The following is a 25,940-nucleotide window of genomic DNA, read 5'->3' on the forward strand; positions in this document are numbered from 1 at the left end:
GGCCTGGACGTGGCACTTGGTGCCAGGGTTTAGTAGTCATGAGATCTTGGGTGACAGGTTGGACTTGATGATCTTTGAGGTCTTTTCCAACCTCTATGATTCTATGCTACAGTGCCTTCTTCCAACTCTGGCAGAGCACATCTTAACAGCTATGGGGACATGAAGAAATCCACATCTTGGGGCTATCAAAGAAGTCCCAAATCATTCCTGTTACTCTGCAAAGGGCCAGCATAAGAGTTTAGGCTTTGATAAGCAAAAGGCCACACTGCATCATCTCAAGCAACAGATTAGACACCTCTACTCTGGACACCAAAGACTTTGGGGAGAGTACTCATAATGTAGTCTTGGGTAGGAATTTGCCTTGCACTCCAAATCGTACAACATGACTCCCTTTTCCAGAGAACTTTATTTTAACACAGCAAAGTTTTATATCTCAGTGTTAGTAGAGGAAAAGACCCAAACATGAGGGTGCAGAATTATTCCACACATTGCTATCCTACCTTTAGGCAGCCAAATTAAGCTAATGTAGTATCAGCAGGGTCAAAAGAAAAGGCAATGACTCCATAGATACACAGGTACGTGAAGTGAAGGAGAAAGAGCATGTTGCCTGACCTCATTAGCCCAAATTCTTGTGATCTCAGCCTCCTAAACTCCAACAACCTTAGCCCCAAGCAAACCAGAAGAGAACAACTTAACATTCCTCACTTCCATGTTTTCATATATATGCTAAAGACTAATTTTATTACCATAACCAATGGCAGCAGAAAATGGAATGAAAAACAAGGGCTGATTCAGACTTCTGTAACACAAGTCTACTGACAAATTTACAATGCTAGTCACCTCTTTATGACCATTTTGGGGAGAGTTAATTCTTCCTAGGTCTGCCTCAGGGCCCTGAACTGGTGCTACCAATCTGAGAACAGCTTTCTAAAGAAGCCAGAAAGTTTCTGCAGCAATATGGATCTTGGCTATTTCAGATGAGCTCTAGGTGCAAAATCATCAACAACCAATTAGGTATTATTCAGAGCCATGAAGTGACAAGTAGGGAAAACAGTGCAGGGACAGACCCTTGCTCCTACAGGAGTATCACTAGAAGACTCATTTTACCCTTCAGGCTCAGCTGACAGTTTTGTCAAATTCTGAAGACAGTCACAACTCAGCACATTGGATCATCATCAGATGTGTCCTGAAAGACACAATACTTCTGAACCTGGCCATAGTCAGAGGACTCTAAGGACAACCTTCTTCAGATTCAAAATGGCAGCCTTAGATACTGGCTTTAAAGCAAACACTGACAGTAAGGGTATAAAATTAGACTGCATTAAGCTTTGCAAGAAAAATAAGTGTAAGGAACACTTGTTCTGCTTTTCCTTGACATGCCATGTATGAAACCAGAACAAGATACAGGATATGTGTATGGTATCTGTGTGCTTGACCCACATTTCTAAGCAGGGACTCACTTGGGCAAAAGACACCAGACAAAGAAGTATTTGTTATTTTCATTTTAGCAATAAGGTGACAATTGTTCTGGAGTCCCATTCCCTAGAACAGCATTAGAGAGGCTAGAGTAAAATACACATTTTGTTAGTCATTTTTTCCCAGAAGCTTCCCAAATGAGGCCTACCTCTGTACCTGAATCTCACATAAAGACTTTTTGAAGTCTGGGTTTACTTTCCAAATCATCAGTCTTTCTCATGGCACACATCCAGTTTCATTGTTCACAGCCCAGAACGAAAAAGAGATTCCCATGGCTCCAAGACTCTGCATACTGCCTTGAAATCTTCAGTCTCAGTTTTCTCCCTCATGTTATCAGCTATGAACTCAGCCATTCTGAACACTTCCAGTTAGAAAAAATGTCTTTTTTACAGTACAGTTAAATGTGGCACAACCAAAGAGCATCAGAACAAGACACAGAGGTGAAGAATGAGCCATACAGCATGACAAGGGCAGTTCAAATCCTTGGGACAAGGACCCAGGGACAACCACTTAATTGTGGGGGAAGGTGGCAGAAAGTACTGAGCTCTGGAAATGCCTCAGGCTCCCCAGGGAAGCAGTATGGCTCCTACTTAAGCTCTCTTTCCTGGGAAGCACTTAATTTATGTTTACACTGAAATAAATGGAACAAAACAGTTTATTTGTGGGGGAGTATCTAAGAGGGTGGTTATTGCAGCCCTGGGGAGGCAGCAGGAAGTGGGATAACCTCAAAGCCAGGCCCACCAAAAAGTACATGAGGAACATTAGTTTCCACACACAGGGCTCAAAGGAATCCAGAGACAACTGAGGGAGAAGCCACAACAGAAGCAGCTAAAAGGTTTTTGGTGTCTTCTTTTCTTTTTTAATCCATATTGTTGATATTTCTAAAGTAGCTGATAAACTGCTGCCTCATTAAACTATTATGTGTCTCCTAAATCCACACGTATGGCAAGGTTCTCCACCTTTGAACAAAGCCATAACAGCCAGTCAAGACAAGGTGGGGGCACAAAGGTAGCTATAGTTTGGCACTAAACAACACTAACTATGGCTCTTCCTTGATTCTTGACCATCTCATCACCTCCAAACATCCAGAGATGACAGCATTTGTCTCAGAGCTCTGAAACCTGCAGAACTGGCAATACCCACTTGCAATGCAAGGACCACACAAATGGATTTACCTGTCACAGCTAGTTTAAATATGTCTCAATACCTAAACACAGCATAGTTTAAACCAAGCTTGGTCACTGGTTTAAGCACTGACTGAGACTAATTCTAGACTCATTTCCCCCACCCAGAAACTCCATCTTCGTGTGTGTATCCATGTGAGCAAGGGGGACTAAAAGCAGGAGGAGGCCTCTTTAGGGAAGGTTGGGAAGCAGCCACTGGAAAGTGGGAGAAGGCACACTGTGGTACCAGCCGCTGCTTTCTGGACCTTATCCCAGTACTGGCTGCCAGCAAATTCTCAAATCCCTTTGCCAGCACTCAGCTCTGCATCCAGCTTCTGCCAGGAACAGGCTCTGCCGCCACCACGCGGTGCTCTCACGCAAGCGCAAGCCCCGAAGCACCTTGGCACCACTGTCATTCCAGGCTCTGCATTACATATGCAGTCCTCCCTATTCCTCAGATGCATGTAGGAGAGCAACCCAGAACTACATTGGGCTAGGGGGCTCGATAGAAAATGCTAAGTGCTCTACAGGGATGTGTAATCTTCTACAGCCATCCTTTTTCACTTGAACGTGTCCAGAGAAGGGCAACAAGGATGGGGAGAGGCCTTGAGCACAAGCCCTGAGGAGAGGCTGAGGGAGCTGGGATTGTTTAGCCTGGAGAAGAGAAGGATCAGGGGTGACCTCATTGCCCTCTACAACTACCTGAAAGGTGGTTGTAGACAGGAAGGGGTTGGTCTCTTCTCCCAGGCAACCAGCACCAGAACAAGGGGACACAGTCTCAAGCTGTGCCAGGGGAGGTTTAGACTCGAGGTGAGGAAAAAGTTCTTCACTGAGCGAGTCATTCGTCATTGGAATGGGCTGCCCAGGGAGGTGGTGGAGTCGTCGTCCCTGGAGGTGTTCAAGGGGAGATTGGATGTGGCACTTGGTGCCATGGTCTAGTCGTGAGGTCTGTCGGGACAGGTTGGACTTGATGATCCTTGGGGTCTCTTCCAACCTTAGTTATACTGTGATACTGTGATTAGCAAGGGCACTAGTGGGTCAGTAACTTCAACTTTGTAGCACTTCTTCAGTTCCCTTTCAGGTGCCTTTTCATCATCCCATTTTCTAGCATGGGATTCTGATGAAAGACACTGGCACATGAGCAACTGCAAGTCAACATCCCCTGCCCTCACAGAAGCCTATACTGTGGAAAAACAAACCAACCCACCCACAGTATCTGGCTTCCTTGCAATAAGGAACACACAGTACACATACTTCTCTGTACCCTCACAGAGTTGGAAATTGCAAACAGTATCCGGAGCAAATCAACAAAGAGGTTCCCAGTGCCTTACCAAAGCAGCTGCCACGATGTGAAAGAAAAGTTTTACAAGCTGTGGCAATGGTCAGCTCAGCAGAAACTACGGTCTTGATAATCAAGTCCTCCACGTTGGCCATCAGTGCTACAAGGAAGGGGAAAAAGAAACCAAAAAAGGAATTAATTAAAAAAAAAGGTAGATTGTGAGGTAGCATACAATAGCTTGAAAAGCATGAGAATATGCATATGAACAGAAACTTTTGTGACTCAAAGCACATGAGAGCCCATGGATGTCAAAGCAACGATGTTTGGAAACCCATGCGAGCATAAATCAATAGATACAGGCGTGAGCATCCCAGCACAACAACAGTCACGAATGAGAGTGGTGAAAGTGAGTAATGTGTACAGGGCAAGGAGGCAAAAACACGTGGCAAGCACAGCAGCACAAGTCAGCTGGAGTCCGATCACCACCCACTCTGAGAATCAGGAAGGACTAAGCAAGAGTGGGTTAGTGAGATAAGCCCTTAAACAGAGCCACTGAGAATCAGAAATTTTCACGTGTAACTTTCACAAGATAACTGTCCGTGATATTGCACCTTCCTCTAAAGCAGTTGGTTCCACACCATGATTCACAAATCATTTCCAAATGCTATGACTGGTGACAGCCCCTAGTCCTGCTGACCCATAGATAATCTGCAGTTTCAGCAAGGATGCTCTCTCCAGCTCCTGTATGAGCCTGTAAACAGAGCTCAGGAACAGGAATCCTAGCTGAGAGAGGGAGCAAGAGGCAAGAAAAGATGCACGTTAGATGGAGATCTGGATTCAACGCTGGGCTTGGGATGAGTCATGCAACAGAAAGAACATCACACTCAGTTTCTGTTCCCAAGCACAAGCAATAGAGAAGGGAGAGGAGGGGGGAATGAACAAACACTGGAGTCCTAGACTGAAATGTTAGTAGGGATGATAGGACAGCCTTCCCCACCCCTCAAAGGGAGCACAAGCAAACACACAAGACCTCCAGCAAACCCACACAGACATTTGGTAATCCCTGTCCCAAAGAACATTTAGTACAAACCACTTGACTAGAAAGGTCGGTTTAGGCCTAACATTGCTATTTCTCACGTTCAGATGACGACGTGCAGGGCCCTGAATAATTACACAGCAGCATGCAAGCAAATTCAGATGTGAACTTCTGTGCCAGAAGACAACTATGTGAAAGCAACACAGCATGAGAACGTGTAAGTGCACACCAACATCTCAGAGCACAAAATCTTGCCAGCCCAGGCAAGGACAGCACTTTCCAGTCAGCATTCTGCCTCCCTATGACCAGAACCAGATGCATCAGAGAAAGGTGCAAGAAGCCTTGTAATGGATAGTTGGAGAAACTGCTTGCATTACTTAGTAGTTTGCTTACTTTGCATGCTTTATAGGTGCACTTTAGGTTGGGGTGGAGTGTGAAAATTCATCAATAACTCTGTGCACACTGCTTACTGAAAACATACAGTGCATGTGCTTGGACAGCCATACACACCTATGACAGGAAAACATTCCACTTCTATCTGAAAGTCATATTCAAAACCCCTTCCTCCAACATCTAGGTGTTCCCTGGCAATATTTGCAATAGGGGCAGAGCTGCTATCAGTAGCGCTACTGATGCCTCAGTACCACAGGTAAATTTATCCCTTGAAGGATACGTGGATTCTGCTCTGCAGATGCATTTACTCCCAGCAGACCTGGCAAAGGTGTGGCAGAGGGAGCTATTTTACATGAAACACAGACTGGAATGAAAACACCCAGCAAAAACCTGAGCCATGGAAAGATGACACCACATCCAAGAGTCATTCAAACTGGCACAGTTCTCCAGAAGATGGTCACTCATCAGATTGAACAGGCCATGGGAGCAGTAGAGGGAGGGAAGCTTTTAGAAGGAATGGAATGACCTTAAGAAATGGGAAATGTAGGTAAAATATTAAGAAACATGCCCTAAGAAAGTTCCAGAATATTACTTGCAAAAGAAAAGGGGTAGGCCTCATCTCTGGGGATAGGACTCATCATTAGGGATAGAGAATAAATGCACAGCTCTAGTGAGTGAGCTGCAAGGAACAATGCTTCACTCCACCCTGCTCTGGTGCTAAATGGGACTTGCTGGGGTTCTTCCCTGACTTCTTACATTTCACACTATTGAGATGATTAAGATCCAACAAAGGAGTAAAAGAACAAGATCTGTACTGACCTGAGGTGTCTCTCCCCTCTTGTTTTAAGTACCTCAGCATTGCACTCATGCTCCACTTGTTTCCATAATCCTCTACATCGGGATCATCACAGCTAAAACAAACAAACAAACAAACAAATGAAAGAAGCAAAATGACAGCACTAGCCTCTATGGACCTGCATCAGCCTTAGACCAGCTTAGGTATACGGACACAACCTCTAGAGATGAAGTTACATTTTTCAGTCAAGTACCTGACATAATCTCCACTCTTCTTGTTGACACTGTAGTTGGTCAGATGCATGAATTGGTTTTTAAAGTTCTTGGAGGCCTGGTCATACCTCACTGTTGCAAACCTGCAAAGAGGAATAAAGATCCACAGCATATCTTGATCAAGTGACCTGCTGGCTAAATATCACTTATTACACAGACTGCTCAACAATAGCAGCTAGGCAGAGAACACAGCTAATGAAACTTCATTAAATGTAAACTTGCCTCATGAAAGATACATTTGATCCTCAAAGGCCATATCCAGGTGCATTTAGTTTCCTTTTGGGTGTCTTAGAGCAGGAAGCTCTATCTGTTCTCCTGGTAGTTTTCACAAGCTACTATGGTGCACATCATGCTAGGCATATTTTTCTCTCAACTGCATAGATTTGTGGTCCTCAGGCATTCTGACCAAACAGGCCCCTCAATTTCACAGCAGAACCTCCCACAAACAGGTAATATTCACTGGTGCTGGGAAATGCAGACATTCAGAGCAATCCTGCTACGTATACATAACAAAGCCAATATTTCCTGAAGTTTCATACAAGCACAGGTCACTTCTTGTGTACTCCAAGGATGACTTTGGAAAAGCCAAGAGCAGTGTGGTAGTTTTAGGCTGATACCTAGGAAATTTCCCACAGATTGAGTAGAAAAGGGATAGAAAGTAAATAAATTACCATTGGATGCAAAACAAAAATAATGATAAGGTCCAAATAATCCCATTGGTCCCACCACAAGAAGGAAGAGATTTCTACCACCACCACAGACTACAACTGCCAAACCTCTTTTTCAAGGGGCATCCAGGAAACCAGGTACAACCTAAGGGCAAAGCAATTTGTCCAACAAGCAGCATCTGCTCCAAGGTGTGGCCATGCTCAGAAATGGCACAGCCCTTCTGGATCTCAAAGATGTCATCTAGCTGCATACAGTGAAAGAGACTATAGGAAAGATCACAATCAGAGCAAGACACTGCTACAAGCTTATCTAGCCTTCCAATGAACCCTGTTACAGCCAAGACTATCACATTTAAATCAGTCTGTTTGTTATGGAAACAGTGGTAACCTCCTGATTAAGATGCATGACCTGTTCTGTAAACAAGTAGCCTCTCACCATACCCTCAGCCATACAGTACCATCAGAGATATTTGTATTGAAATAAATCAAGGATTTGGTCCAGTTGAAAAATGGATTTTTGGTTTGTAAGGTGTTTGAGGGATTTTGGGGTTGTATTGAGGAGGAGGCAGAAGAGTGCAAAAGGACAAAGGTAGACCAGCTTCCTGCTCCATCTACAAAGTTGCAGCTTGGTAAGATATCATCCCCCTCTCCTTCAGTGGCCACCCAGACTTAAGCCATGCATATTCTTTCTTTAGCTATCCACCTTCATTCTACCTGCACAATACTGTCATGAGAGTGTCTGTCCTGCACAGTGAGCCACCTAAACCAGCATTTTTTGCTAAGCTGTTTAGCAAGCCAGGTCATTTTGCTGCAGGGGTAGAGAAATGCTTGTGGTGACACAATACAATGGACACCAGGAGATCCTGAATAAGCATAAGAATAGAGTACAAAATTGCACTGAAGCAATGTAAGCAATCCTATCAAGAGCACACCTCTTTAAGAAAGACTTCAATGAATGCTACAGCAATGTAAACTTGGAGAGAAGAGGAGGAGCTTACTGAAACCAACTGCTAGTACAGTTGCTACCCCTCCATTTCAGTTTGCACTGGGCAGCTAGATGGAAACTGATCACATAACTGTGCAAGGAAAGGGTCAGGTCGATATGACAATGGGAGCAGTAGCCAGTGGAAGAGTGCAGGACTGTTTCTCTTGATTGCCATGCCAGTTTAATGTGTTTTAAACCAAATCTTGTGCAAAAGTTGCTTTCTAAAGGTGCAGTTACACAATCAGCCTTTGCCAGCCTAAGGATGCACTGCAGCTAAAAGCTCATCACCTGCTCAGTTGGACACTCCAGCCACTCAGTCTGCTCCACAAAATACACAGCCACAGGCAAATCAGATCACTTTGCAGATCTGATTGAGCAGCCAGTTGAGTAAATATGGAAAGATGCCAGCTTTCAATGAGACACAGGTACATCCTCTTCCAGACATAAAAGAGAGTGTTAAGATGCAGTCAGAAAGCGTGTGGTGCCTCCATGTTAGAAGCAGGCCACAAAACTTATGAAGAAACCCCAGCAAAATAAATAAAACCATGAAACATCAAGCAGAGGATAACACTATTTGTGGCAATGTTTGTCAGACAAGGACACACCACCGAGTTAAGTATCATGGTTTCAGTTGGAAGGGACCCACAATGATCATCCACTCCAGCTGCAACCGTTTGCTTGTTCTACATGTAATCCATTCCTGTTTCAATACATATCCCTTACCTTGTGTTTCACACTTGCTTGGGATGGCAGAGCCTTACTACCACTGAAATATCAGTTCCAATTACCTTCAGTACTCCACAGTTCTACAGCTTTTCATAATATACTTCACTAGCTGTATACTCCACTGTAGCTAAAAGGCTGCTCCTCCACTATGCTTGTTCTCTCCCAGGAAGACAAGAGTGGCATGCTACAGAATGTCTTGCTCAACAGGAATTCACACGTTATTTTAGGAGACACGAAGGCTACAGGAAGAGGCCTTGCAGCAAGAACTGAAAGTATGAAAACTTCAATGCTTGTAAAATCTTCCAGGAGTTAATCTGAGATTAGAATGAACTCTTGAGAAATCTTGCAGTCTCTGAGAGGATCATTTCTTTTTGGGGGCCCTTCTTGTTCTAATTTCTCTTCAGGGGCAGTCTCTGTTCCAGTCTCGTGCCAGGACTGCTCTTCTGCCAATGTCATTTGGGGGCTCCATTCTTTTTCCCATTTCATTCTGGGGGCCTCTTTCATCATTTCATTTTAGGGCCCCTCTCCAGAAGACTGATATATGACTGATCCCTATAGCTCTATCCCTAATAAATACAGCTTATTTTACAGGGAGTTGGGTGGAAGTGACCACAAAAAGAATCTACTCAGCAACATCAGCACTTCTTAAGTTCTACTCAATGTTCTTTTAAGGGATAAACAAAACAAAATCCAAAATGTTTTAAAACGAGGTCTGCATCTGAAAATATTGTACTGAGAGAGTACTTTGGCCAGGGCAAATCAGTCATTCAGTACCTCCAGCACAAACCAAGCAACAATAGCTGAAGGCTTCGATACTCACTTTTGGGTATATACCCTTCATATCCCCTTCAAAGGAAACTTTTTCTTCCTTCTTCCATATGGAAAGGGAAACAAAAGTTACACATGCTGGTTCCATAATCCCTTTCTTCTCTTGAAACTCCATTCTAGATCATGTCATGACAAGCCTAGCTACGTCAAGAGAAACCATGCCTAAGGAAGTATCTAATCAAACATCAGAACTGTATAATACCATCTGATCCTTTCAAAAAGCTTTTCATCTTATAGTTTCCTGATAGCACTCCTTTTCTGGTAGAGGTCACTAACTTTACTGAAAGTCAGGTTCCTCTTCTACTTGGAACATGCAAAGCACACCACCAGAGGGGAGTATTACATTTCAGACAGACTAATAAAAGGCAAAAAAAAAAAAATATTAAGAGAACAACCCAAAAGAGGTCACCTTGACTACACTTCAGAGACTACCTCCCTTCAGAAAGCAAACTCAAAACATTGGATTCATCACAGTGCACCACAAGCATTATGGAGGTCCTAAAGTGATTCCTTTGTTCTGCTGGCAGATTTCCCCTTAGATAGCTCCAGTAGCACCTTTGATTCTAAGGCCTGATCCTACCTTCCAGCTCTCTTCTACAAATTGCTTCCACTTCTAAGGAGTGTGGGTTGGTTTTTTTCTTAAGAATGAAAAAACAGCTTCCAGTCCCAATGATTAAAGCATTTCCATCTTCCCACACAGTTTTTTTCCACACAGCTTTAAATCAAAACATTACATATTGTGTGAAGCAACAAAAGGGTTTCTCCCGGTACAGTACTGAATTCATACTCTTGCATGGAAGGCAAAAAAAGCTAAATAGGAAGCCAGAATCCAGCAGCTCGAGGTTCCTTACCCCACACCAACTCAATTTGCAAATCCAGGGTAGGAGGGGGAAAAAAAAAAGCAAAACACCAACTCGCAAGAGACCACTAGCGCCATCTGGAGGCCACACGAAAGTTTTGCGACAACCTCTGCTCGCGCTTGGCTGTTACCACAGTATCACGGAGTGGTAGGGATTGGAAGGGACCTCTGGAGATCGTGTCGTGTAACCCCCCTGCCAAGACAGTTTCACCTACAGAAAGTCACCTCTCTTGACCTGCTTTGCCACACTCCTCTTGATACAGCTCAGGATGGCTTCTTGGCCACAAGGGAACACTGCTGACTCATAGTCATCTCCTGCTGCACACCAGGACTCCCAGGTCCTTTTCCTCAGAGCTGCTCTCCAACAAATCAGCCTTCAACCTGTACTGATACATGAAGTGTTCTTTCCCAGATGCAGGACTTCACACTGTCCAGGACATACTGGATGGCAGCACAGCCTTCTGGCACATCAGCCACTCCTCACAGTTTAGTACCATCAGCAAACTGGCTGAGGGTACACTCTATCCCTTCATCTAGATCATTGACATAGAATAGAGCTGGACCCAGTAGTGACCCCTGGGGGACACGACTAGCCACAGGCCTCCAACTAGACTCTGCCTCACTGACCACAACTCTGAACCCTATCCTTCAACCAGTTCCCAATCCATCTCACCACCCAATCATCCAATCCACACTTCTTAAGCTTAGCTGCGAGGATGCCATGAGAGACACTGCCAAAAGCCTTGATAAAGTTGAGGGAGACCATGTCCACTGCTCTCCTCTTGTTTATCCATCTAGTTATGCCACCATAAAAAGCTATCAGACTGGTCAAGCATGTCAATACAGATTCACCAATGGGAAGTCTACTCGTGATAAGCCTCTTTTCCCCAGCATGCTTTGAGATGGTGCCATGAACAAGCTGCTCCTGTTCCATCACCTCTCCAGGACAGAGGTGAGGCTGACTGGCCTACAGGTACCTGGCTCCTCCTTCTTGCCCTTTCTGAAGATTGGAGTGACCTCCAAGAAAAGCTTGCCAGCACTCGCTGCACAGCCAGCCACAGAAGAAGGGAAAGGTTTAAAGGAAATTAAAGACACTGGTTGCAACAAATGCCTATCTACCATGTGAAAGCATTCAACTACAAGTCTCTCTTCAAGCCTTTAGCCATAGTTGACACTAGAGCTGAAAGTGCTCCATGGCTAGATGAAGTTTAGTAACAGAACTAGAGTTACCCTCCAGAGTCAGTACTGTCCTTGGACCAGAGATAACATCCCATTATTCCATCTACACCAGCCCACAGCTGTACTGGCACAGCTGACTGTATCACACAGTATTACTGAGATACCCAGTGCTACAGTCTCCACATAATAGCTACCTCTCAACAGACAGCTGTAAGTTGGGATGCAATCTGAGGGAAATGGTAAACTGCTATTAGATGTGTTCTGAGGTGTGCTGCATGTATCTTCCACTTGCCACGTATGTGGACAGAACATGTTCCAGTCTTGATTAGAGTTTGAACAAATGGTGTGCTGCATATATGTTCCACTTGCCATGCACATGGACAGCACATGCTCCAGAGTTGATTAGAGTTTAAACAAATGGAATCAAAACACATGTAAGATCGCTAAGGATTTTAGGACACTGAAAAGTAATTTGCAAGTATTACTGTCACCTGAGATCTTACCGAGATAGAGAGTCTAGAATTGCTGAGCCTGATGCTTCTGGATGAACACTCAGAAAGAAAATTTATTTGTTAACAAAAGTATCCATTCAGGGCTGGTTGCAATACTGTTTCAAGCTCTAGAGGTAATATTCTCAACCTCAAAAGAACAACATCAGCCAGTCAGCCAGCCAGCATTCACGTTATGGAGCAGGGACACCAATTCACAAACTCCAAGAAATCAGAGCATTACTTTAAGAGACTTTTTACCTAAGATCTGCAATCTTGCTACCAATAACACCTTCTGGACCAATGAGACTATCATCTTCCAGAAAAGTATTTTCAGGCACAACAGGACACAGCAATTACTGACAACAGTAAGCAAACCACCTCATGCTTGCCCCTTACAGAGGTGGATTTTTCCAGAAGTAAACACTTTTGTCACACTCAGAAGATCTACCTTTAAGACACTAATGATGGCACAAATCTTGTTTTGGAGGCCTGCTATGGATAGCCCATTTTCAGAGCATCTTATCAATCCTAGGCCATTCAGAGTTGAGAACTTGCTTTCTTTACTACATGTGTAAAAAAGTCCATCCCCAAAGATCTATATAAAGAAAACCGACACACAGCATCACAAAGCACCAGACGCTTAAACTCTGCAGAGCTCGCTGTCTGGCACTTCCCTCACTTGCAGCTGTGTAAGGAATACAGAGGGAAGGCAAGACATCTCTGGATCACCATGTGCAGGTACACAGAGAAAGAAGACATCTCCCCTACCTGGCCAATCCCTCCTCGTAGAGATAGATGACAAGGGGATCATAGGATGTAACCAGAACGTAGAGGCGCACGTCGAACTTGAAATCTGGAACACAGGTGCCAAAAGTCAGTGACTGCAAATATCTTCTCAGACATCAGATCCAGCTGAACCACTTCAACAGACTGAGAGCAATACACCATTATCTGCTGCTTTCCCTGTTGGAAAGCTTCCAGATTAAGGAATTCTCTAGTTAGAATTTTTCTGGTACTAGCAAAAGATAGAGCACTCAATTATGCCACTAAACTCTGGCATAATTGCAGAGATCCTCAGGTGTGGGGCTGGGAGAAGAGAGAAAAGCAGCTCCTGAGCACACTCACCGTCTATGAGCAGGGGGTTGCTGATGTAACGAGAAACCAGGATGTTGTCTTTCAGGACAATCTGGTTTGGCTACAGAAGAACAGAGAATCCAAAACTGAAAAACCAGGAGGCTTAAAGAATAAGATGAGCAGATCAAACCTACCACATTATTTTCCAACCTTCCCCTCATAAAGCCACTCTGCACCAACAGCTGTGTTTGGGGAGGCAGGAAACAAAACCAAAATGAAAATACACCACCATCAGTCACAACACACTTAAGATAGGTTAGATTCTAATCAGAAGCCTGAGAACTGCCAAAAACACACTGCCCATTGAATCTGTCAGTTAAGTGCTCTTTAGAGGAGAATACAGATTTAACAGCCCCATGGCAATCATGTAAAACAGGCAGGCAAAAAACACATCTAAAAAGTGAATGTCATTCTTTCTGCTTCTCAAGTGTTTAATCAAACACATGGAGGAGAGGTTTAGAAGACACTGGATAGAGTATGTAACTAGAGGTGGTAAGGAATCCACAACTGACAAAAAAACCCTCTTCAACTTTATGAGTAGATCCTGGGCTGTTATTCAGCCTCCTGCCTACATGCTTACCTATCTCCTAAGGAGATTCAGTTCACAGCAGGGGCTACTGTACCAGGAAGATACTACCCTCATAGCTCAGAGCAGAAAGTTATGACAAATGTACATCACATATTCATGTGATCAAAACAGTTTCTTGCCTTCCACTTGCAAAAGAGCCAAGAGGACCCCACCATGCTGCCTTTATTCAAGCTTGCAGGTATTCAGCCACATCACCAGCATCACAAGCAGGAGGCCTAGGCCTACAGAGTGCACACACACAAGCATGAGGGAGCAACCTCAACTTCCCTCAGCACATCACACAGAAGCGACAACCTCTTGCACCTCTTGTGCAACCACACAAATTCAGGGTTTGTTGTTAGGGGGGTTGGTTGCTTTGTGGTGGTGTTTGGGATTTTGGGGGCAGGGGGATAGGGCTTTATTGGTTTGGGGTTTTCTTAATTGATTTTGTCTGTGTCTTGGTTTGGTTTTTAAAACACTTTTGTATTGAGATTAGAGAACACTCCCTTAATGGCATCACACTGAAGGAAACCATAGTCTTTAGGCCAAACTAGATGAAGTGTTTCTCAAACAGATAAGCACAAAGGGAGATTGCTCCCAGAAGGGTCTTTTCCCCAGTTCGTGGCCAACTGACAAAGAAGCCTGAGCTCGTTCCTCTCTTTCAAGCAAGGAAAAAGCTGAGTGTAGCTCTGGAAACACTTACCTCATACACTCAGCAAATCACTCCCCTCTTTTAAGGGAGGTGAGCCAAGCAAAGAACAGATGAGGCAGCATGACCCCCTTCTCCCCCCTTCAGTGCAGGAGAGGTTAAAGGTGCTTGAGTGAGTGAAAGCAAAATGACTCACCAGTCAGTTTGGCTGCTGAGAATATTTATTGGAATTCCCTCATGTGTTTGGCTCCTGCCCAGATGCATTTTTTACCTACAACAACCTAGCTCCCTGCAAAGCCCACAATGGGCAAAAGACACTATTACCAGCACACTGAATTCAAAGAATCATCCCCATTACACCTCAGTAAGGGCATGTTGGCATTTAGACAACACAGCTCTAAGATTGATACACATCCTACTGTGTCACATAAGGTTTCATTTTAACTGTTCTTTTCCAAGGGAAGAGGGAGACAAAGAGACTGAGGACTGTTTAGGTCACACAGGGAAACAACCAAGGAAAGTTCTGGGAATCTTCCCAAGGCCAGCCTACTGTCAGACACAAGGAGAGTATGAAGCAGCACAGCTTCCCAAACTGTCTCAGGAGCATGAACTTGCTCCTAATAAGCTAAGGCTTGAAAGTAGGCTGTACAACAATCACATGATACAAAGAAATAGATTGCTTTTGATTATGCAGCATTGACCCAGGCAGGCTTTGACAGCTGCACAGGACTGTCAAGCTGCTCACCAAAGTGTGGTTGAAACCCAGAGCAGAGCCAGTGGCTGGCATACTTTTGCAGACAATGAAGAGCAGTCCTTTTGCTGAGCACTTACATTGTTTATCAGGTAGACACCTCGACCTCTGGAAGAGGCCACAGGCTTCACTATCCATAGGCCTCTGTCCTTAGAATAGGTATCTGGTAAAAACAAAACAGCACAACTCTGAAACATCTTCCATTTTGCTTATTTACAAGGGAGCAAGAATCAAGAACATTGCCTACACTAAGGTTTAGAGAACTCCATGAGGAGATCAAAGTCTACTTTTTTGTTTGTTTGTTTAAATGTCCTTTTTTTGATGTTTTCACCCCTTGGGACTCACTGCAATTATTACATCCCCTCCCTGAAGCCCCTCCTGCTACTCCAATAGATTAATTTCTGGGTCCTATGCCTCCTTTAGGCACTTTTCTCTTCAGTACCCCCTGATAGCAGTCAAGGTTATTGTAAAGTTGATTATCAACACTATGCACAAAGAGCTGAAGCCTTAAGCCCACATCAGCTTCTTGAAACAGGCACAGAGCAGAAATTATAAAAAGAATCACGAGGGCCTTCTCTACCATCTTTCCAGCCTCCCCTAATTTTGTTGCCTTGACCACTGGCATAATCAATGGGCTAGATTATTAAAAGTAATTTCCTTACCCCCACCCAGTTATTTTGCTTCAGGTCTGAGCACCATCAGCCATTCACTTACTGCAGAAGTCCTGGTACTCTGTTGGGAGGATAAAGGTCTGAGGTAGGATATGGAATGTCTTGAATCCATGGGCCAGCTGCATACGACTGACGTTCTTGTATAGTCTGTCCTTTCGTGTCAGTTCATATGACCTGAAGTCCCCAAACAAGAGACTAGCTATTTTTTGCCCACATGGAAAACTAACAGACACATTACAGCAACCCTTCAGACACATTACAGCAACCCTTCATCCAAGCTACACAACCATCTGTAGACCTGCCAGATGTCTAACCCGTAATCTGTCACTACTCTTCAGTTCTACTCTCTCAGTCCTGTGGTCCCATATTAATATTCATCCTTGTTTGTAGCACCTCTTGCAATTCCCAAGGCAGGACTGAAACACAGCAAACAGTTACAATGGGGTTCAGAAGCTTTAGCAGGTGATATATGACTCTCTGTAACTAAGAGCCTAAAGTGCCAAATACTTATACCACCAAATAAAGAAAAACTTGAAACAAAATAAATTCCAGTATTGAGGCCACAGTGCTTCAACTCAAAGCCTGTTTAGAACAAAGCCAGCACATGGCACAGGCCCAGTGCATTGAGTTTTCAGTATCATGTATATTCTGGTTGCTCTTTTGTTTATGTTCAAATTTTTGCAAACCATCAGAAAGATGGTCAGCAAAACATGGTACCAAGGCACCAAGGCCTTACCTAGGGAAATGATTGACTTTCTGAATATCTGTAAGGGAACGCAGCAAGTAGGGCTTCAAGTGTGATCCTGTCCACATGAGATTATAATCACTGCTATTGGGGTGCACCTGAAAAGCAACACAAAAACATCACACATGAAAACAGAATGAATATAGAATACATAGAATACATAGAATAAACCAGGTTGGAAGAGACCTTCAAGATCATCGCGTCCAACCCATCAACCAATCCAACACCGCCCAAGCAACTAACCCACAGCACCAAGTACCCCGTCAAGTCTTCTCCTAAAAACCTCCAGTGATGGCGACTCCACCACCTCCCCAGGCAGCCCATTCCAATGTGCAATCACTCTTTCTGTAGAGAACTTTTTTCTAACATCCAGCCTGAACCTCCCCTGGCGCAGCCTGAGACTGTGTCCTCTTGTTCTGGTACTGCTTGCCTGGGAGAAGAGACCAACATCCGTCTGTCTACAACCTCCCTTCAGGTAGTTGTAGAGAGTAATAAGGTCACCCCTGAGTCTCCTCTTCTCCAGGCTAAGCAACCCCAGCTCCCTCAGCCTCTCCTCGTAGGGCTTATGTTCCAAACCCCTCACCAACTTTGTTGCTCTTCTCTGGACTCGTTCCAGCAAGTCAACATCCTTCCTAAACTGAGGGGCCCAGAACTGGACACAGTACTCGAGGTGCAGCCTAACCAGTGCAGTGTACAGGGGCAGAATGACCTCCCTGCTCCTGCTGGCCACACTGTTCCTGATGCAGGCCAGGATGCCATTGGCCCCATTGGAATGGACCAGGTTGGAAGAGACCTTCAAGATCATCGCATCCAACCCATCATCCAGCACCTTCTAATCAACTAAACCATGCAACCAAGGACCCCATCAAGTCTTCTCCTAAACACCTCCAATGATGGTGACTCCACCAGCTCCCCGGGCAGCACGTTCCAATGGGCAACCACTCTCTCTATGATGAATTTCTTCCTAATGAAAAGCACTACCACTTGTCCTAGAGACTGTGACCTTTTGTTTATGAGGCTAAAGCAATTCTAACTTAAGACAACCTCCTCTACCTGTCTCAAATATTAGGGCAACTCCAGCCAGACTCCTGTCCTACTGTACAGAAGTGCAGGGAAAGAGCCATGCCATATTTTTCTAAACAAACTTGTGGGTTTGTTCTTTTTGTAGCCTACTTAAACCCAACTTGTAAAGAATTTTCTATTGCTTCAAGAAATTTGGGAGACCAGTTCCTTAACTTGGTGTTACTGAGAAGAAAATCCACCACCCACACATCTTCTGGTGTATAGGACATTCATTAGAGCAAGACCATGTTAGAAGGTAAATGTGAAATGCTACGTCAATACATTCATGAGCTGGCAAAGGCTGAGGGATTAAATCCTTCAGCTCTCCCCAAGGGCGTGCGATGACGCCTTAAAAGCAAAAAAAGAACACATGACCCAACTCCAGCATCACTTCTTCCCTAATTTTGCAGGCTTAAGGCTAAAGGGTACTCCTTTGAGAGAGCAAAATCACAACATACTTCCTGCCTGACTTAGCAGAGTATGTAAAAAAAAAACCCACCACCTCATAGAATCACAGAATTGTCAGGGTTGGAAGGGACCTCAAGGATCATCTAGTTCCAAACCCCCCGCCATGGGCAGGGGCATCTTGCACTAGATCAGGTTGCCCAAAGCCACATCCAGCCTGGCCTTAAATTCCTCCACCTCCCTGGGCAACCGTTCCAGTGTTTCACCACCCTTACGGTGAAGAGCTTCTTCCTAACATCTAATCTAAATCTACCTTCCCCTAGCTTGGATCCATTCCCCCATATTCCTATCACTACCTGACACCCTAGAAAGTCCCTCACCAGCTTTCTTGTAGGCCCCCTTCAGATACTGGAAGGCTACAATAAAGTCTGCTCAGAGCCTTCTCTTCTCCAAACTGAACAACCCCAACTCTCTTAGTGCTAGTTCTAACCCTACAGAGTACATTAAAAAAACAAAACAAAAGACCAGCAAAACCCAAAACATAATCATCATTGTCATTGTTATCAATCATTACCACCACTTCCCAGCCCAGCACATAATTAGATCTGAAGATCCTTGCACTCACCTCATGGAACCCGTGGGCAGTCAGAATGCTTCGGACCAGGCGGCTGTCTGTCCGCACAATCTTGTAGGACAAGTGGTAGCGCTCTGTTAAGAGGGCAAGAGACACAGTATTAGACTCTGCAGCTACAAGAACAAACCAAAGTTGCCTGTGCTACCAAAGAAGACAGAAGAGCCTCACAGGACTCAGCACACTACAGCAGCAGTTAATCCATAGTGGAGCATTCACATAGCAGGCAAAGACTGGGTTTAAGTTCTTCACTACAGAGTAGCAAATTTGTATTCTGGTCATAGGTTCTGACATGGCCTCCAAGATCAATTTGCAAGCAGATAGTTTCAACTCAAAACACATCAGGGCCCAACAGAGGGACAATTATAGACATCTGTCACAACCCAAAGACACGAAAAACATTTGCCAGCTGATCAAGCCTTTTGGAACATCTCAGTGCTCAGAGACAATTGTAATTTCCTTCCTAATCTGTCCTCTTCCCCACCACAAAGAGAAGAGAACATCAACTATGAGATTTTCACCTCATGCCCTCAGGCAAAAAAATGGTATGAAGTTGTACTCACCTCCAATCAGGCGGAGGTAGCTGTCGTTGGTCAGAATGGCTTCAGCATGAAACACCAAGACAGGGATCCGCCTGCAACCTCCACCGGTCCACCTGATACATGGATGATCCCTGAAATGGCAACAGTCAGCATAAGCAACTGCTGAGCCTCATACACACAGCACTTACAATGAGGCCACAGCAATTCTCTGTACTTGCCCGTGCTTGCCCACCTGCCCTGCAGACAGGACGCAGGCAAACACGCTGTGGGGAAACAATGGAAAATTGATGAGGAGGCCTGCAAACATGCTCAAGTGACTTGCAGCTGGGGTGCACAAAAATACACTCTAGATGAGCACAGGATGTTAGGGGTTGGAGGGGAACTCCAGAGATCTTCAAGTGCAACTCCCCCTACCAGAGCAGGACCATAGAATCAAGCATAGGTCACATAGGAATGCATCCAGGTGGGTCTTGAAAGTCTCCAGAGAAGGAGACTCCACAGCCTCTCTGAGCAGCCTGCTCCAGTGCTCTGACCCTCACAGTGAAGAATTTCTTCCTCATGTTGAGGTGGAACTTTCTGTGCTGTAGTTAACATCCATTGCCCCTTGTCCTATCACAGGGCACAAGCGAGAAGAGACTGTCCCTTCCTCCTTGACACCCAGCCCTCAGATATTTATATACATTTATTAGATGCCCTCTCAATCTTGTCCTCTCCAGACTAATAAGCCCTAGGTCTCTCACAGCCTTTCTTCATAAGGCAATGCTCCAGTCCCTTAATACCATCCTAACTGTTCTCTATCCCTGCATGTGTGACAATCAGAACATCTGTGCTCAGATAGCATAGGTCTGACAGATTGAGGCACCCTATCAAACTTGTTTGAGATCCCTGCCCTGCTGCGGGAAAGCTCAAAGCACAAGGGTAAACTCTGTCTCCTCAAAACGAGGCACATACAGCAAGTTCAGCAATCCTCCAGCAAGGACCAAGCTCCACGGTGCCTGTGTCCCCACTTTTGTCTCTGCCTGGGTGATGCTCCAGGGAGACCCCAGTTGGCAAGGTAACAAAAACAAATTTACTCTTTGCATTTCAGCTGTGGTTTTGTGGTTGTGCTGACTCACACACACAGACTAGGCACCCTTGGTACACAGCTCTAAAGGGAATTTTCCAGATCATCCTCTTCTTGGGTTGATTTTGCCAGTCTAAGTCAGAGTTCTGTTTAATTTGTATTTATTTTACTGAGGGTAATTTGGGGGAAACCTCATGAATTTTCACAGCTGCAGTTCTCTGCATTTATAGCCTGAAAACAGGACCTATCATTCAGGATGAACCACAGCTGCTGGTATCCACACAACTAGGCCTTCCAACGCAGGTTCCAGTCTCCAGTTTAAGAACTGCGAATTAGTGCATGCTGTCTGATTGTAATCCTGGACTGTAAAGTGCACAAAAAGGCACTCATGCAGAGTCTGAGAGACAACAACAGGCTTGTCTTAGCTCAAAACAACAGGCAAACTTATGCTCTTCCTTTTTAATTTCAGTGGAATATAAGCCAGCATTCAGTGACAACGCCCCCAGCCAACCACTCAAGCTACAGGTTTCAAGGTAAAGGGATTGGTTCTGTCCAAAACAACAAAGCTACATGGGTAACTGTCATCTCCTCAGAGGAATTAAGGACATGGACAAACCAAAAATTAAGATCTTAGTATATAAAATGTTATATAAAACCCTAAGATCATAGAAAGAAAACCTGTCAACCCTTCCTAAGCAGATAAAACTCAGATTGCTTATTACTCACTACACAAGGAAATGGAACCATGAAAAAGTTAAGAGACTGAATGGTTGAAGAGACACATTTTTGTCTACACAGACAAGAAGAAATAGAAAGATTGACAGCTACACAGAAACATTGGTCTGTAGACTATGCTAGATCATTTTCTGCCAAATATTTGGAGAAACTACAGAAAACAAAACACTTCCCATACTTAGGGCACAGGAACAGAGATAAAAGGGCCACTTTCTGATGCTGGGGTAAGTAGCATCTCTTAAGCATAACCTTAGCCTTCTTAACCCTATTTATTTCCAGTATCACCCATATAAAATAACTTCACAGGACTCCCATGGGCTTCCACCACCAGTGAAGAAAAAAAAAAAATTAAAAATTAACTACTGAGGAGTAGTACTGAGCTGGAAGGGACCCAAGAAGCTTCCAGAATTTACAGTACAGGCTAGAGCCTTATATAAGTGGGAAATGAGCTGAGGCAACAGGAGGAGAGTTTATGTTAAGCCTGTCCTGAGGATTTGCAGTAGGACTCAATCCTCCAGGTGACATTCATTCTTAGCATGACCCTTGGTCACTTGATGCAGACACACTGTTACTTTGTAGGTGAAGGCAGTCCTTTCCATCTGTGAGTGTCTGGCAAGTCTGAGCCAGCTACTTAGTATGAAGCAATATTCCTTTAAATACTTTAAGTCACTGCAGTTTGCAACTGGGCACCTAGCAGCAAAAAGAATCCAAAAGAAAACAAACTGGAGTTGTTAAAGTAGGTATTAAAGTAGGTCCAGCTGAAACAGAAAAAGAACTCCATTTTGGGAAAAAAGTGAAGGAGCAACTCCTTCAGAAGCAAAGATAAAAGAAGCTAATAAACAAAGACAGAACAAGGACTCACTAGCAAGAAAAAGGAAATCTAGGAGCTGAGTGCTTACAAAACAGGTTTTTAAAAGGCTATAAAGCATTGCATATTATTTTACTGTACATTTCCATTCTCCACAGGAAAGTAAAACCATAAACATCACAAAGAATAAAGGACATGCATTTTCTTTGTTTGCTTAAATACCATCACTAAAATTCCCATTTTAGGAACATGACAGAAGAGAGCAATAAAATTACAGGCAGGGCAGCCAAGAAAAGAGCTCCACCTTCAACCCTGATGAATACAGTGGTCCTTGAGGCTACAAATGTAGTAGCCTGCCTATAGGCTTGGGGCCCAAACCATCTTCCACTTAATGGGTAGGAGGGTAAGGAATGCAACTGTCTTTTCAGATTAGTACAAATCCTGCAGGAAGCACAGAGATAAAAATGGTTAAGAGGGGTTTTCCTACTTACTTCAACCCATCTACATCATCTTCCTCCTCTGAGGATGAGCCAGTTTCTTCCAGATCTCGAGCCATCCCAACTGGCATTTCCTCTGGGAGTTTTCATACAGCAAAGTCTCAGCAGCCTCCCAGAGTTCTTCCTCCAGATTCAACGGATTTTTCAAAAGCAGTTACCTGCAACCAGGATTAAAAGCATAAATGCATAGCTAAGCAGGACAGTAAGTGACATGAGGTAACTTAACTCCCACCTCCTGTCAATACATATTTCTCACAGGACCATCACCAAGCTTGTTGCAGTCTGTAAATTATCTCATCGCCAGGAAAGCGTAGGAAGAACCATCACCTTCCAGCAGATTATCTCCTATCTGCTCGTGAGAGTCACTCAAGCACATACCACTGAAGGGTCCCTGCCCCGTCTCCGGCCGCAGGACCGTACCAGGCTTAGACAGGCCTGGCCCAGTGGGAAACGCCGCCTTCTCCCCGGCACCGAGGCTCCCCCCGCCTGGGCTCAGCGGGACACCGTAACACTTCCACAGGGCCGGGAACTGACCCCGCAGCCCGGCCGCGCCCAGGGCCCGGCCTACCTCGCGACGGCCCCGGGAGAGGCAAGAGCGCCAGAGGGGCCGCAACTACCACGCCGGAGCCGGCGACCAACTGCCCCTCACCCTGAGGCAGCAGCTCCCTCAGCTTCCCTTACCTGATCCGACATAGCCCCAACCGGCGGGGAGGGCAGAGGCAAGCGGGGATGGCTGCCAGGCAACCAGGGCCTCGCCCGCCGCTTCCTCGTTACTACAACAACCGGCGAGCGCTGGGCCCGCCCCCAGCGCGCAGGCGCAACAGGCAGGTGAGCGCCCGGCCGTTTTCCCGCCCACCCCTTCCACAGGGAGTGAAGCCTCCTCCTGAGCGCTGAAGGATTCGATTGGCGGGAGAGGCCTCACGTCAGCGTGGTACGTGGGAGGAGCGTCGCTCCTGCGACCAATGGGCGTGCGAGGCGGCGGCGTGCTCGGGGGTAGCAGAACGGGCCCCGGTGAGAGCGCGTCTGGGGACACACGACGCCGGGTGGTGGCTGCGGCCCGATCCTTACAGGCAGGTTTCGTGCCGGCCGACCGGTCGGCAGGGAAGATGAGCCGATTCCTCAACGTACTGCGCAGCTGGCTGGTGATGGTGTCAGTCATCGCCGCTGGGAACACCCTACAGAGCTTCCGCGACCACAGCTTCCTTTCGGAGAAGCTGTACACCGCCAGCCCCGGGCTCGGTAAGGGCCGCGCCGGCCACCCTGAGTCTTGGAGGTCGCCTTCCAGCCGTGGATGCTGGGATCTCCTCTGGGCACCGCCTCGAAGGCTGCGCTCAGGCCCGGGAGTCGCCTGCTGCCCCGGCGTGCGCCGCCCTGGCGGGGATGGGAGGGAGGCAGGCGAGGCTGTGCATGATGTCCATGTGCCCCCTCCCCTCCCCCCTACTTTCATTGCGCAGTGAACGGGCTCCAGGCTCGGACCTTCGGCGTCTGGACCTTGCTGTCCTCAGTGATCCGCTGTCTCTGCGCCATTGACATCCGCAACAGGACGTAAGTACAGGAGCACTGGAGAAACCCTTTGATTTGTTTGCTAGTCACAACCTGACCATCTAGCTTAGAGGGCAGCGTAGAGGAGGTGGGGAATCAAAAGCTCTTCCTGTACTTTTTACGGGGTTGAAAGCGTCCCCCTGTGGGATTTGTGTGTTAACTGCTGCTCCTTCATGCCTGAGCTCTCGGTTTCTTAGGTGAGGCAGAAATTGGTTACAAATTTCTGAGCTCCAGGTTGGAAAACATTTGATGGTGTTGCTGCTCTTGCAATTAGCAATTGCTAAGGCTGTGGTCTGACTGATTCTTCTTTTTCTATGATAGCTCAGCTGAAGGCTGTGGCAGGTTAAGAGTCCCTTTGCAGCAGTCTTAACCACTGAGGACAAGGGGCCTGAGATGCAGCCCGATGCTGAGGCAGGCTATTTCTCCCTGTGGCAACAGAAATATTTCTGGGAGGGATTTTCAAGCAGGGTGCCTCTGGGTCTGTCATGTGCGTTGGAGATTGATAGAACTCATTCTTTTGTGACCACCTCTCCCAGCCCTTCAGCAGAAGTTCCTGTTTGCTTGTCAGCATGTCATTGGGTTGCCAGTGATAGGGGGGCAGTCTGCTATCAGCCATCAAGACGGTTGTTTCATAGGATTTTTTGGACCTGCTGCCTTTCCACAACTGTGGCCTCTAGAGGGTAGCAGAGCACAGGTGGGAAGATGAGTTGTCAGTCCTGTCCCTCACCCAGTTCTCAGCTCATCCAGTTCTCACCCTCTTTTCATGTGCATACGTGCTTCTCATTTCACCAGTGTCCTATTCTTACTCTCCCCTCTTCACCTGCCTTCAGACTGAACAATTCCTGTGACTTTCAATGCACCATTAAACACATGGCCCCATTCTCCTCTCAGCTGCTGCCCGCTTTTGCACTGCACTAGAAAAGGGACCAAATGTCATCTGTGCTGCCACAGTTTGCCTCATTTCCACTCAGCCATGCTTGTACCCATACTATGGGCCACATGATAACCTGTTTCTTTCTGCCCTCCAACAGCCTCTATTACCTGACGCTCTTCACCTTCTTTCTGGCCCTTGTTCACTTCCTCTCCGAGGTCTTCGTTTACCGCACTGCAGCCTTGACAATTGGAGTTATGGCACCCCTCATGGTAGCAAGTAAGTAGAGCTCTGCAGCTTCCCCCCACAAACTCCTTGGAGCTATGACCCCCCAGAAAAATGCCCCATGGAGCTATGAGCTAAGGGCAGGGAGGACATAGTGGGGGGGGAGTGTCTCATCTCCTGTGCAGCATTCTCTGCACAACTTCTATCTCCATCACAGGTTTCTCTATCTTGGGAATGTTGATTGGGCTGCAGTACCTGGAGGTAGAAGCACTGTCACAAAACAAGAAGAAAAACTGAAAGCAAGGCCCTGTGTAGGTCAGCATTGTCTGGTTTTACTACCAGACTTCCATTAAATCTCAGCTGAACTTCTCCAGAACTTCAGTCCCACTGGTGGATCAATGTTGGACTCTTTCAATCATTCTTCATTACCAAGTGTTGATTCTTGTCCAAGCAATATTTCAACAGACTGATGTCAAAGACCAAGTCCCAGAGGACTTTGTGTAAGAGCTTGTGGAGAGGGGCAGTTTGGTGACTGCCTCCTTAGAGGAGAGCAGCCACTGTCCCGGGCATGCCCAGTGCACTAATTCCTAGTGTACTTGTCAGGAGGTGGTGTAGAGCTACCCAGGATCCACTGAACACTTTGGACCAGAGAGAGTACATGTGCTGCCCCTGGCACTACTGTGTAACTTGCATGTGTGTGTTCTTCAGGGGCCATTTCTAATAAATGACAGAAATGTGTGGAGCCCTATTGTCTTTTTGCTACACAGCAGCAGATAAATGAAATACAACCTCAGAGCAAGCAGCAGTCTCTACTGTGTGTTGCAGGATAAATCACCTCTCTTTACAGCAACCCCACCTTTCCCCATTTCCCACAGAATTCTAGGTCTGAC

At 45.7% G+C, this 25,940-nt stretch overlaps 2 protein-coding genes across 2 annotated transcripts in view; one reads left to right on the plus strand and one right to left on the minus strand.

Annotated features, from left to right (window-relative positions):
• The window catches only part of TTLL5 (tubulin tyrosine ligase like 5), a 126,804-nt gene extending 103,603 nt beyond the window's left edge, over window positions 1-23,201 (minus strand). The window contains exons 1-12 of the mRNA XM_054162016.1: window positions 23,094-23,201; window positions 22,407-22,570; window positions 19,331-19,440; window positions 18,762-18,844; window positions 16,661-16,767; window positions 15,968-16,098; window positions 15,334-15,416; window positions 13,277-13,346; window positions 12,920-13,004; window positions 6,397-6,498; window positions 6,167-6,258; window positions 3,971-4,078 (exon numbers count right to left, since the gene is read on the minus strand). Of these exons, the coding sequence (XP_054017991.1) occupies window positions 3,971-4,078; window positions 6,167-6,258; window positions 6,397-6,498; window positions 12,920-13,004; window positions 13,277-13,346; window positions 15,334-15,416; window positions 15,968-16,098; window positions 16,661-16,767; window positions 18,762-18,844; window positions 19,331-19,440; window positions 22,407-22,483 (1,048 nt within the window). The 5' untranslated portion in view covers window positions 22,484-22,570; window positions 23,094-23,201. The remainder of the gene's footprint in view (window positions 1-3,970; window positions 4,079-6,166; window positions 6,259-6,396; window positions 6,499-12,919; window positions 13,005-13,276; window positions 13,347-15,333; window positions 15,417-15,967; window positions 16,099-16,660; window positions 16,768-18,761; window positions 18,845-19,330; window positions 19,441-22,406; window positions 22,571-23,093) is intronic.
• A 204-nt stretch (window positions 23,202-23,405) lies between these two features.
• ERG28 (ergosterol biosynthesis 28 homolog) lies at window positions 23,406-25,786 on the plus strand. Its single transcript, XM_009909392.2, has 4 exons — window positions 23,406-23,651; window positions 23,867-23,957; window positions 24,986-25,104; window positions 25,268-25,786. The coding sequence occupies exons 1-4, from the start codon at window positions 23,519-23,521 to the stop codon at window positions 25,345-25,347; spliced, it is 423 nt and encodes a 140-aa protein (XP_009907694.2). The 5' UTR covers window positions 23,406-23,518; the 3' UTR covers window positions 25,348-25,786.
• Window positions 25,787-25,940: the final 154 nt, after the last annotated feature.

Source organism: Dryobates pubescens, chromosome 5 (assembly GCF_014839835.1).
Source record: "Dryobates pubescens isolate bDryPub1 chromosome 5, bDryPub1.pri, whole genome shotgun sequence".
NCBI classification, from domain to species: Eukaryota; Metazoa; Chordata; class Aves; order Piciformes; family Picidae; genus Dryobates; species Dryobates pubescens.